The following is a 13,174-nucleotide window of genomic DNA, read 5'->3' as shown; positions in this document are numbered from 1 at the left end:
TGTGAGGCCATACCGTTCAACCAACAAGTCATGAAGATCAAAGAATACCCTTGCACTCGTTCTCAGCATTGTGTACGTATTGTGTACGTCTCTCCTGGTGTGTCAATAGTCTCTTGGAGCCATCCAAACCCACTCAAAATAGATGTCCTAGGTTCAGCCTTCAACAACCAGCTTGCACAATATTTCCCATCTATGCTTGCTGCATTAGCTAACATGATAGACATTTGACTCGCATGATGGAAAACAGCCAGTTTCTTAATTTCATAAGCATTAGCATCTTCATTGTCACCGTCAGATGACATCTACACATACCAAATGAACAAGTCACATGTAGTTAGCATCATACAAGGTGAGTAATCTCCAGATAGTTGTTGTACATACAATAGATAAATATAAATATAAATATAAATATAAATAGTTAGCATCATACAAGGTGAGTATCTCCAAATATAAATAGTTAGCATCATCAGCCGTGAACAATATCCAAAGAGACATTACAATCCATAGATAAAGATAAATATCATCCAAGTAGCATTACAAGCCAGATTTCAAACAATGGTTCAACAAAGTGCACAAATAGTCTCGATAGCATGCAACCATTACACATAAATAAAATTGAACCATCTACTTCGGATACTTGTGGTCATACTTCCTGCGAAGCCAAGCCAAACGAGACCCAACACTCATGTGCATAAAAATCTCCCTTAGGTCTCTCTTGGCGAACAACTCAGTGGCTATGTAGTGCTCATCACTACCTTCATTAGCGCCACATTCTATGTCAGCATCCATGACAGTCTTCACGGAGCTAGCATCATCAGCTCGTATGAAAGACTCAAAAGAGGATTGGGATTGCACAGCAACATCAGCGATCCTTGTAATCTGCTCCTGCATCACCATTGCAGTCTTGGGTTTCTTGCTCCCTTCATGAACAAACTTTCCAAGCCTCTTGACTGAGGTACTAGCTCCTGCATTACCTGGACTTGGTTGCATTTCGGTATCTTCATTATCAAGATCTTGGATGTCATCAACATTCATAGCATCTGCTAATGCTTCACTGGAAGGAGGTGGTACGCCCGAAGTAGGATTCCAATGATCTGTACCATCACTAGTGATGTCTTCAAACATGATCTTAGGTTCTCTTCATTGCAAAGCCCCTGCTTCTTGAACTTGCCGCAACCAGGAATGTTCTGGTGTACATTAGAAATAACACCCATCAATAATCAGCCCGTATATTAATTATAATTTGCAAAACAAATGCATCTTCCCTCACCTTTTTGGCCTTCTTCCACCACTCAGCATCTTGTGTCACAGTGTTTTTCTCTAAGTTCCATCACCCTCCGGTCTGCATTTTCAGTCTCTTGAATATGCTGTACTCACCTTTCAGTTTGTCCCATTTGTTTTTCAGTTGACACTGCTTGTACTCCTTACTGGTCAGCATTTTGAATTTACAAGCAACCTCCTCATATGTAGCAGGTGTCAAGTGAGTCTTTCGCCTATTTCCCAACTGCACTTGCTCGACGAACAACTCAGCGATAATCCTAGTGTTATCCTCAGTCCATTCGGCAGCCAATTTGAACACAACTCTACAAAATTGGTGTCACTTATCTACCATAATTTCAACCAAAATTTGTACTGACATCAGAGCAAAATTAAAATGAAATTTGGCAAAGCAATTCTACTGCTGTTCTAAAGCAAATACACACTATCATTTCACAACAAACTTCACAGTGCAATTTTCACATGGCAAAACACAAGAGCAACTAGACACTTGCAAGCAAGTATTACAAGAGCAACAGACCTCACCTTGAACTGTAGAGGCAGGAGCGGAGGAGGCCGGGTCGAGGCAGGGGCGGACGCGGCCGGGTCAAGGCAGTGGCGGAGGAGGCAGGGTCTTGGCAGGGGCGGAGGAGAACGGGGAGGAGGAGGAGAAGGACTACCGGCTGCTGCTATGGCCTCGTCGGTGTGGGGGTCCTTTGGCCCGGCTGCTGCTCCGGTGCGGGCCGCGTCGGACGGAGACGGGGACGGAGATTGGGACGGAGGCGGCCAGAGGAGAGGCTGCCGGAGGAGATGGGGACGAAAACGTGGACGAAGATGGGGACGGAGGCGGGGGCGGTGGGCCGGGGTGTCTTGGGCTGCCGCATCTGCAATCGGGAGTAGGGCGACTGGGAGTAGGGAATGTGGAAATAGAAGGTCGGGGAGAGAAAATTTGGGGGCACGTGAACCGTTTTCACTCGGCGGTGGCACATCCACTGTAATTTCAGACTGCTCCGCGTTTTGCAGTTTCGGAATCTTCAAAAGTGGTGCTCCACATTTTGTGAAGGAAATTGGTCGAGCTTCTTGAATTTTTTGTGTTCAGGGCTGCTCCACGGTGGATTTACGGGAAGCTGGGATCCAGAGGGTTGCTGAACACGCCCTTAGTGATGTACTTGATGCGTTGACTTATACTTGAATTGTACGCCCGACACTGGAAAAATACGAGATGACATATCTTCGGAGGAAGACGTAGCAAGAAATTCCAGGAGGCGGCGTGGTTGCGGCTGTCCTCATCGCCCGTTCTGTAGCTGGAGCCTGGAGCCGTATTGGCCCCATACCAAGCTTGACGACTATAGCAAGGGTGCGTAGAGCAGCATGGAAAATCTCACAGGCGAATACAACAGATGAAGGTACAAAGACAAAAGCCACAGGCACAATACATGCACATATTGACTAACAGACAAATCAGAAACGAGCAAATCAGATTGCAGAAACAATTCGAGTGAGCTGTAGAAGCCCCAAAACCAGATGATCTGTTCAAGGTAGTAGTTTGATTCTAAGCTATGCCCTCAAAAGTTTATAATATACAGCGGAACAAAAGAGCATTTGCTTCCTTCTTCAACCCAAGCTCCTATTCTGGCAGGCTACTGATTCCCCCACGCTGAGGGAAACATTATTCTGCTCTGTCACTCCAGCTTCCTCAACGTTTACCAAATCCTGCAATACATAGACAAAAGATCACATAAGCGTGACATTAGTTGTCTGACGATAAAAAAAAGTCTATCTCCAATTTTCAAGTGTCTGCATATTGCTGCTGGACTTTCAAGACAAAGCTTAATTTGGCACGATTCAGCTCACAAGGGTCGTTGAATTGATTGGCATATTTAAGCTAGGATTAGCATGTGCTAGAAGACCAGAGAGTACCCTCTGCCCTGCTTTTAACGATAACATAGACACATGTAGTGCTTACAATAACTATCCAGGAATAAGCAATGATATTTTGAAATTTTACTTTCTTTAAATTATGGGAACTGCTCCGATACCCCAACGTTGAAACTTTACGAATTCAGAAGAAAATGATCCATCTAAAACATAATTATCTACAACAAGGGTTGTGCCATAGAATCCTATGAAGAATAAACACTTAAGATTAGTAAAACCCAACCTTACAAACATGTTTTCCGTCTAGGATGCAACGAGAATGGTTTGGTACTATGTCTTGCTGTTTTATTTTCTTTCTTGTATAATTGGCTAGTTATTATATATAAACAACAGGGATACTATTTATTTACCACTGAAACTATATTGTTTCGAGGACAAATTGTCTATGTTGTGGCCTTGCCTATGTCTAGCTAGTGATGAGAGAGGATGCATCTACGTATTTGACTGATGAGACCTGTCAAATGCTTAAATTTCCTTCATTTTGCACTGCTTTTGATGCAAGCCTCTTCTCTTACTATAAAACCTCAGATTCAATATGAGTTTCATTCATATATTAGCACAATTATTTCATTCCTAAAAAAACAAAAATGCAATGGCGTTAAGTTTTTAGTTCTTTTGGAAAATGTGAACCGCTTATGCATAATAAAACCTTGCCTGTCCCGTTCCGTAAGAAGACTACTTTATTTGCAAGAAGCTGACTTTAGTGTGTTTGCTTGTGATTGAAAGGTGGTGGGGTCAGATTACCGATTTAGAAACATTCCCTGTTCATTGCCTTTTAGTTAGCTTCTGAAAATCAGGTCATGAACCCTTTTATATGTCCAAGGTTCTTTCTCATTTTGGGTTCTTTTAGATCCAATGGGACACTGCCAATCTGGCATCCCTGCAACAAGCTTAGGCTTGGATTGGTTGTTCATGTTTACGAATGAAGTTGTTTTGTGACACTTCTGAGTTCTGAAGCAACGAGACTATTTGCTGTAAACACTAAATGGAAGACTGTTTTTCTTCATGAAGTCTGATGCATACAAATTTTCCAGGCTCTTTTTATATGATCAGTTCTTCCTATATTTTTTCCTACCAATTTTCATTCTTTGTGGACTGCAGATTGGTTGTAGGTTGCTCGAAAAAAAAAAATTTGTCACCCTGCTTCACTAGATCAAACGTGTGCTGGTTCTGACAGAAAAATAGTCTTACTACCTACGGTTTGCTGATTTTAGATGGGCTGTATAACATTGTGGCACTTGCTTATCTTACACCATGTTGTGTTTGTGCCTAATGATTCTTTTATGGGCTTGCTACATGAAGTAAACAGCAATATTCTTTCAATATTTTAGATGGTCCGTGTTATCTGAGTTTTATTCATGTTCCTTTTGGCTTTTCACTGTAGGTATCTTCTGCTTATGACTTCATGATAAGTGGTACTGTACTTCTACTTGTCATCAAAAAGTTTAGACAGTTCTTCGGCGCATGAATTAAAGTCCCAATTAGTTGGTGGTTGTTCAATTAGTTACAGGGCTCCTTTCCACATTCATAAGCTCAGCGTATCCAAACGAACGTTCGGTAGTTCTCAGGTTCCGATTCCCCTGCGCCTAGATCTGCTCAAGATGTGGCTATGCTCTGCTTTTAGGCGATAAATAAATATTCTATCTAAGACTTTTGCTCAACAAATGGATATTTGCTTCATGACATGACTAAGCAATTTGTTCCTTTTAAACTGTCGGGTGCTCCATTTCTGCTGGCCAGGGAGAAAGACTAACCATATAATTTTCCAATATATGTGATTATTTGAGGATGATTTTGTATCATCTCAATAATAGTCCTGGTAGTGATTATTTTCTTTACAGAAATCTAAAGAAATAAGTCCATTTTATCCCCCTGAACTTATCGAAAAGTTCAAAAAACACCCTGAACTCTAAAACCGGGTATTTTAGCCCCCTTAAATTTAGAAACCAGGCACCCGACACCCCTCAGCCTGTATTTGGCTGTTTTGCTGTGAGGAAGGCGGATTTGACCTTGTTGACTGCCACGGTGGCACTGCCACGCTGGAAGTCGTCGATGTGTCCCAGATTCCCCTTCCCGAGCCCGACTCCTGTCTCCTCTCTTTCTCTCGTGTTCTCCGGATCCCCAGCCCTCTCCACGTCCACCGATTCCCAGCACGCGGGCGGCGCCGGCTCCGGCGACAAGCGGAGATGCTGTCGTCCAAGCCGACTTCTACTTTGCAGCTGCTCACCCTTGCGCTCCCTTCCTCCGGTGGCGCAGGCGCAACTGTCGACCCCGCTCGCGCGCACAGCCATCAGGGCCTGCGTGGGCGCTGCGGCGGGGGCCTTCACCTACGCGACGCTGCTCCTGATCGACCCACCTCCAAGCCGGCGCTGCCTCCGGCGGCTCGTGGCAGAGTGAGATGGAGGAGCAGAGGGGGCTGCGCGAGATGCAGTAGCAGCGGCGGCGCCAGAGGAGCAAAGGGGCAGCGCGCAAAAGAGAAGGGGAGGGAGGCACAGGAGGGAGAAGAGGAAGGAGGAAGATGCTTGGCGGCAGCAGCGGTGAAGCTTGGTGGCGGCCATGGCGCAGGTCAGTTTTCCTCTTGCCCCCGCCCGAGACTCTTCTGCAGGGTCGATTCCATCACTCTCCCGCCCGATTCTCTTCTGCAGTGCGTGCCAATTTCCCCCTACTGCAGTGCGTGCCAATTTCCCCAATCTGTCACGCTCGTCAATGGTGTATTGCCGCAGGATTGGGTTCCTCATTTGGGAATATGAGAGGAGAGAGAGGAGGTCAGATGCGGGACGGGGTCAAATGGTTCGCTTGACAGCGTAGCATGCCACGGTTGCAGTCAACGGGGCCAAACCCACCTAAAATCAGCGAAACAGGCAGAGGGGGGTCAGGGTGCCCGGTTTCTAAAGTTCAGGAGGGTAAAATACCCGGTTTTAGAGTTCAGGGTGTTTTTTAAACTTTACGAGAAGTTCAGGGGGGGTAAAATGGACTTATTTCAAATCTAAATACACTAACTGTGGGCCTATAGTAGCGTACTGTACTACTGGTAGCTCTAGAACATTGTATTCCTTCTCACTGTCATGTTAAATTTTTATCTTGATGTGTTATTACAGGTTGCTTACATTTAAGTTCTTATAAATATGAGATTTGTCTGATCGGTTGAGATATCACGGAAGAAGCAGTGTTGAGCTACCTATGTCAATGCATCTTGTGTTTTATTGAAGAAAAATGCCAGACCTTTTGCCTGTGAAAATATTCTGTAGACCTATTTCCTCCATGCTCACAACAACTTATATGAAGAGATCGAGATAGGCAAGATCGCAGTTTGTCTATAATACTTCTCTTTCCTTTACAGCTAACAGAGAATAAGGAGATATAAAATGCCATTTAAAGCTCCGTACATGAGATGCTATGGCACGTGCTTGGGGAATTTGGGAACTAGAGGAAGATCGCAGCAAGTAGGGGTGCTCTACGGGAGGACGAGGCTTGTAACCTCGTCACCCCGTGGCAGGGAATTGGGGGCGCCCTGGGCGCAGGGGAAAATAGGGTTTAGGTTTTGATTGCTTGCTTTATTTATTGACTAGGGGGGACTATAAATAGCCCTTACAAACTTGGAGAACAAGCTAGACTCTTACAGAATTGGAATAGAATTCCTAATCAGATTGGAAATAGTAGGGAAAACATTCTACGGGACGAAACCTTTCTATCTCCAATCTGGATTCTTAATTACTCAAATTAACTAAGCTGACCCAGACATTGGGTCCTTCTCTTCCCTAGGTGGCCGGCGCCTATACGTGCGCCCCCACATGACACGCTAATATGTGCATCATATATGACAACTGTGAACTGTACCAAACAGTACTCATACCATCAGACAGTTTTGATGCATAGATAATTGTCAGGTTCAATGAGTAAAAACATACTCCCTCCGTCCCGATTTAACTGACGTGAATTTGTATAGAATTCACGTCAGTTAATTCAGGACGGAGGATATACATTTGGATTGATTCATTGCACGCTAGATTTTGAACCGCCGCCTCATGGCGAGAAGATACCTCACCAAGAACAAGAACCTATTTTTTGCAACCTTAAAGTGGTTGTCTATGTAGTTCTTATATCCGATCTGTATTACTAGATGTATGTGTTCCTTTGCCAGCAGTCAGCGAGTCTGATATTTTTCTGTTTTGTTGTATATATCTTCCAAATGCCCGATAGTGGTACTGGCTGGATGTTTGTTGGTCGTTCATATATATAGTGTTACAGTACCTTGGTCATAAGTCATAACTATTTATACTTCTATTGCTTGCATCCTGCCATTGTAAATACATTATACTGAAAGGGTCAAGATAAGAAGCCTATTTTCCATCTTACATACAACATTCTTATGGTTCTATGCTATTTCTTTCTTTGGACGTATATGTGTCATGCAAAAAGCCATTTGAGATATCGATGCTATTCTACGCTATTTCTTTCTTTGGATGTATATGTATTCTGCAAAAGGCCATTTGAGATATCGCCGATCTCACAAATTTCACATATAACCCTCAGTAAAAAATGGCAATCAGTGCATGCCAGGGGCGTGGCTCCTTTCTAGTACGAAATAACTCCAATATAAGATTAGGTATAACAAGTTAGGATTAAACGAAAAAATATCAGCCAAAATGGACTTTAATTTTGGACTGGAGATTAATCATCAGCTCCTGAGTCTCATCAATGGCAGTTAGGGTGGAATTATGGGGGAATCAGGTGGGGCGCCCTGAGCCCCTGACTGCCAAGTGATCGCACATAAAGCTCATCTAATCGCAACCAAAATTCACCTCTTGTGCCTCCAATTCACCCTTTTGGCCTTTTTCTCTTGGTAACTTGGTTATCCTAGCCACAACTCGGGACGACTAAGAGGTAAACTGGGCTTCACTGCACATCCTTGGTCTGTGTTGCTCAGTGCTAGGAGGTCAATGGGCTTCAAAATGCGGCGAGCGGAAGGCAGGTGAACTTATGGACATTGATGGGGAGATGAAATCCCCAAGGGTCACAGTTTAATTGGGAAAATGATGATGACAGAAGAGAGAAAAATGTTTTAGAGTTTTTTGGCCAACTGTATTTGAAAAAAGAGAACAGGACCCTAGTTCTGGACGACTAAGACAACACATATCTGGCAATTTTGAGGCATGCTTTGACTGGTAAGGTGTTGGGTCCTGGCGTCCTGCGCATTCAAATATTTTTGTATCTGATCAGACCTGCATGGGGGAATTCTCGTAGTTTAGAGGCGAGGATAGTGGGCAATAATCTATTGATGGTAGGATCTGACAGAAGAGTTTGATAGAAGACATCTGCTGGCTGGCTCACCATGGTCGGTGGGCATCTTTCTGGTGAATGACAAACAGTGACTCTCCAAGATAATAACCATGAATTCAGGCATCTGATTGTCTCTGAAAATTAGTCCTAATCCCAAACCTTCCATTAATGGAGGCAGATAAATATATAATGGAGAACAATCACGATCAGAAAGAGATTACTAGGAAATTGTTGTGAACCTTGAAAAATCATCATGAGAGGCCTTGGGTCTATTTCAGGTAGTTTAAAAAACTGTTATTTGGCCATCAAGAGCACTGTGGAGCACCCAGGGCTAGTAGGTATTTGGAGAATTTCAGAGAAGCTCATGAGCATTGTCAGCTCATAATTAGCATCTCACAAGGACTCAAAGAGCCATGAAAATGTAACATTTAAGGTTAAAATAAAGGAGTAACTAAACCTTATGTGTTGAGAATACCTCCTTCATCTTGGGCAACTCCAAGCAAACGTATTTCCAGTAATCAACTAACTTGTGATCCTCAGGTACCACCTCTGTTGCCCTCCCCGCACAAAATATTGAATAAGCATCAGCTGCATACCTGCAGTAAGGTAAGGGTACATTCTAGTTACAAATCAGGTCGAATAAGAGACACCATTGTGCAAATACTACATATCTAACAGAAGAATTAAGAGGGCAGGACTCACTTGCCGACTCCACATAGCTCGGTAACATATTTCCAATCTTCTTCAACATATTGCTTAGATAGTTTCTGGATGTTTCTTGTTTTCACACTTTGCAAACCTAGAGGTGCAAGATATGCCTCCATCTTTTTAGGATCAGCGTTGAATGCCGATACAGGATCAGGATAACGTTCGAAGAACCCGTCCACTATCTTCCTGACCTACATTAGTTAGCAAAGGGCATTGGATTCTTGAATCAAATGCAATACTAATTTAAGGCTACATAAACACGAGTGTCTTTTGCTTTCGTAGCTATCAGAAATGTCACTCAATCAAGTTAGTTGGCAAGAACTTAGTTAAATGATGTTATTTCCAAAAGTTCATGGGGGAAGACAATTGAGAAAACAATCTAGGGAGATTACCTGTTTGCCCTGTGTTAGGTTAAGGAACATGCAGATGACAATAACTTTCCAGGGGTCGGAAGCGTACTTCTCCTGCAAGAGCTTATGAGGGGAGCATGGTGGTGGTACCAGTTGGTCCAAGGGAACACGGCGATATTTATCTGAGCGCTTCTCAGCACTGGTAAGCAGTGGTGGTTTTTTCCTTTGCTTCTTGGTCCCCATAACAGTGGTTTTCCTTATCTTTACATTTAGTTTCTCTTGTGAGCCTGAGGCTGAACCTGAACCTGACATTTTCTGCTTTGTCTTGGAAGCTACAGAATTTTTAATTGTGCAAGCACCTGAAATTTCACATGCAGTTAACTGAGATGAGTCAACTGATGGGCGACCTCGAGGTGGCAGCATGGCAAGACTATCAGGGGTTCTAGGAAGTGCGGGTTTGCGATCTTGACGTACAGGATCACAGCGGAACTGCTCAATGTATGCAGTAAAAGGCGGCGAATCAGTGCAATTGTCAACGAAATATTGGAACGTCCGCATGCCTTGAGGCAGTGGCTTCTCCTTCCTGTTGAGGAGCTGATGCGGGATGAGCTGACGGCTGCTGAGAACAGGAACATGGTACTTCCTTCCATTGTTGTGTTTAGTACATTTACCCTTGCAGCCACCAGCTTGTGGCTCTTGTTCTGGTGGAGCTTGGGTTTCTTGTAAGTGGATCTGGCCAGGAATAGATGGCAATGGGGCCTGCTCCTGTTTGTTTTTCCCCTTGGCGTCCTGCTGAAAGATTGGGGTTGCGACAGCAGCGGTCAGAGAAGGAGAGGACATCTGGTCCTGGTGCTTCCTGGTCTTCTTCCTCGACATGACACCCCCTTCCACCAAGGTGTGGCTTGGGGCAGGAGAGGGCGCCAGCAACTGCTGCTCCATGACCATGCGCGTCTTCATATTCCTTTCCTTGGTCCTCATCGCTGCAGCCGCCTCCTCTTCCCTTGCTGGGTCATGTTGTGGCGGAGCTCTGCAGGTCCCTTGCAGCTGAAGAGAGTGAGTCTGGGTGGGCTCAGATGGCAATGGCGCCCTCCGCTTCCGTTTCTTGGTCACCACCTGCTGCTGCTCCTGCCCCAAGATGGCGGTTTGGGCAGCAGCGGGCGGAGAAGGATTGTGCATCGCCATCGCCAAGCTAGGGTTTCGGGCCGCCGCATGCTGCTCCTCACGCGTCTTCCTCTTCCCTTGTTCCTTTGTCCTCCTCGTGACCTCTTCCAAGGTTGGGGTTCCGGGAGCCGGGGACTCAGGGGGTGGGGTTTCACGGAATGGGGCAGCGGGCATGGGGGGCTTGGACGGAGCCACCTCCACATCGCCATGCTTGGCCTTCTTCTTCTTCGTCGACGTCTTGTGACGCAGCGTCGCCTCCCCGTCTTCCGCCGCCGCCGCCGACATCGCCGGCGCCAGATTCGACTTTCCCCCTCCTCAGGCTCGCGCTATCACCGCAAGGGTTTGTCTGGACTCTGGAGTTCACCCACCACCAAGCCCCGCATCAGCGCCAGCATACTAGTACTCGCCAATTGGTGGGCTTACAGTTTCCCCAAATTTGAGGCCCAAAAGCAAGTTATTGGGCTCAAGTTTAACTGGGTCTTGATTCGTTTCCGGCCTCCCGCAGCAAAAAAAATAGTACTTCCTCATCACCACAACATAAACCGCAACTTGGTATCAAAAGCTAGCTCGATCACAATGTCAGACGTCCAGTCTTCGAGCACCTCAACTCCCATCCCGCCGTTGAACTCCCAGTCTTCATCAACTCTAGAAAGCCCAGGTCGAGCCGGCCAGCCCTGATCTACGTCCACCCGCTCTACGCCATGTCAATGCATGGTACTATTGTTGCGCCCACCAGGCGCTAACCCGGGCGGCCTGCATATCTCATATGGTACCGGCACCAAAAGCTGGTCCTCCACGCTTGCTGCATCCATGACCAAGGAGATCCTCGGTCAGTTCATGGGCCACACCACCGGTGCCGGAGTGTGGGGAGCACCCGCAGCCATGTTCTCGTCTACGAGCAAGGCGAGGAAGATGCAAATTCTACGTCGATTGTCGGAACCAACAAGATGAAGAGCCTCGCCGACACCATGGCAACCATCGGGAAGCTAGCGCTCGACGACGAAGATTTCATCGACTGTGTCCCGAGGGCGCCTGGGATCGGAGTACGACCCACTCGTCGCCTCCATCACCATCGGGGCTGACGAGGTGAGCACTAACCACAAATATCAGGACACAAAAAGGGATGGGAAGCAGAGGTACCTTAGCGGGGGGCACTGGACCAAAGACTCGACGATGCACGTGCGCCTGAGAGAGAGAGAGAGAGAGAGAGTGGATTGAGAACAACATAAAGGACAAATCGCATTCTGTTTGAAAAGGGAAAAGTAGATCTAACCTCCCTGCCGTCAGCCGCGAGCGGCTCCGCACTCCTTTTGTTCATGGCCACGGCTTCAGTTGGCGGCGCGGTGAGATGAGAGTGGAGATGGAAAGGGGCGTCGGGGTGAATGAGTGGAGAAGTGGGTGAGCGTTGCGGTTTATTAATGGGATGGAAGGGATCGCAAGAGGCAAGAATGAGCAACTGCTCGGCTGCTCCACGGATAAAAGTGAAGGAAACGGACCCCACGTGTCAATGGGTAAAATACAAAATTGAGTGAATTTACACAGCAACATTCTCAAACGATTTTGATCTGAATTTTTTTGCGGTGGTAACAAATGACAAATAGAGAGCCCATGCAAGTTTTCAGAATTTTCAGGGTAACATTTCATATTATTGTATTGTTTGAAAATGCCCGAAAGGAGAAATCCCACTTTGTTTGGACCCAAATAGGTTCAAATTCCATCCCAAGAACAGTCATTCCAAGTTTCTTCGACATAGTTGGTTCAGAAGTAACTTTGTTGCATTGGGTGCACACTCAATTGTGTCCAGTTTCATTGATTTTTCATTTTCTGGCCGAAATTCAAAGAATGTACGAAATATAGATCTTGCGCAAGTCCAGAAATCATGAGACTTGGTGAAAACACTAGTGATGAACTCACAAGGCTATTTAAATGTTGTGGGATCATTGTTCCACATATTGCTCATACATCTGTTAGCAAACAATCCAAATTTGAGTGAATTTGAATTTCCGAAAATAGCAAACCATGTCAGAAGTGAACAAAATTTGGCATGGTGCTACTACATGTCATGTGTGGACATGGTTCAAAGTTTCACTTGATTTGGAGAAAGTTATATGATGGAATTCACAAATGTTATTGTATTTCTTATTATTGTATTTTTCCAAAATGCCCGAATGGAGAAATCCTACTTGTGAGGAGCCAAGTAGGTTCAATTTCCATCCCAACAACTGTCATTCCAAGTTTCTTGGACATTTTAATCGTCGTAGGATTAGTAACTCTATGTTTTACACTCATTTGTGGTCACTTTCATCGATAGTTTAATTGCGGGCTAATCACGCACAGAACAAAATGTTGTCTCGTTCTCAAAGCACGATTTAACATTGCATGTACTTGTAAGTGTGGTAGCATTGGTTGACTCTATGTTTTGGTTGATTAATTCTGTCTATTTACGTGTAATGCTTTGTTTCTATGTGGCAGCACAGGGC

General features: G+C 45.2%; 1 protein-coding gene and 2 long non-coding RNA genes across 4 annotated transcripts; all 3 read right to left on the bottom strand.

Annotated features, from left to right (window-relative positions):
* Window positions 1–485: 485 nt before the first annotated feature.
* LOC100825379 lies at window positions 486–2,059 on the bottom strand. Its single transcript, XR_002961286.1, has 3 exons — window positions 1,804–2,059; window positions 1,271–1,583; window positions 486–1,187 (listed from the first exon to the last, which is right to left on the bottom strand). It is a non-coding gene; the product is annotated as an uncharacterized LOC100825379 (long non-coding RNA).
* A 624-nt stretch (window positions 2,060–2,683) lies between these two features.
* LOC100825070 lies at window positions 2,684–11,080 on the bottom strand. Of its 2 annotated transcripts, none has more exons than XM_010241282.3 (4): window positions 9,576–11,080; window positions 9,178–9,374; window positions 8,933–9,071; window positions 2,684–2,970 (listed from the first exon to the last, which is right to left on the bottom strand). In XM_010241282.3, exons 1-4 carry the CDS (start codon window positions 10,977–10,979, stop codon window positions 2,872–2,874), a joined length of 1,839 nt encoding a protein of 612 aa, XP_010239584.1. In that variant the 5' UTR covers window positions 10,980–11,080; the 3' UTR covers window positions 2,684–2,871. The 2 variants fall into 2 exon arrangements, with proteins under 2 accessions (XP_010239584.1, XP_003580913.1); XM_003580865.4 differs by having other exon boundaries at window positions 8,951–9,071.
* On the bottom strand, window positions 3,663–8,925 carry LOC112269407. The gene is made up of 2 exons (XR_002961244.1): window positions 8,527–8,925; window positions 3,663–8,417 (listed from the first exon to the last, which is right to left on the bottom strand). It is a non-coding gene; the product is annotated as an uncharacterized LOC112269407 (long non-coding RNA).
* Window positions 11,081–13,174: the final 2,094 nt, after the last annotated feature.

The sequence above is a fragment of the Brachypodium distachyon genome, chromosome 5 (genome assembly GCF_000005505.3).
Source record: "Brachypodium distachyon strain Bd21 chromosome 5, Brachypodium_distachyon_v3.0, whole genome shotgun sequence".
NCBI classification, from domain to species: Eukaryota; Viridiplantae; Streptophyta; class Magnoliopsida; order Poales; family Poaceae; genus Brachypodium; species Brachypodium distachyon.
This window is presented reverse-complemented; position numbering and strand designations above follow the sequence as displayed.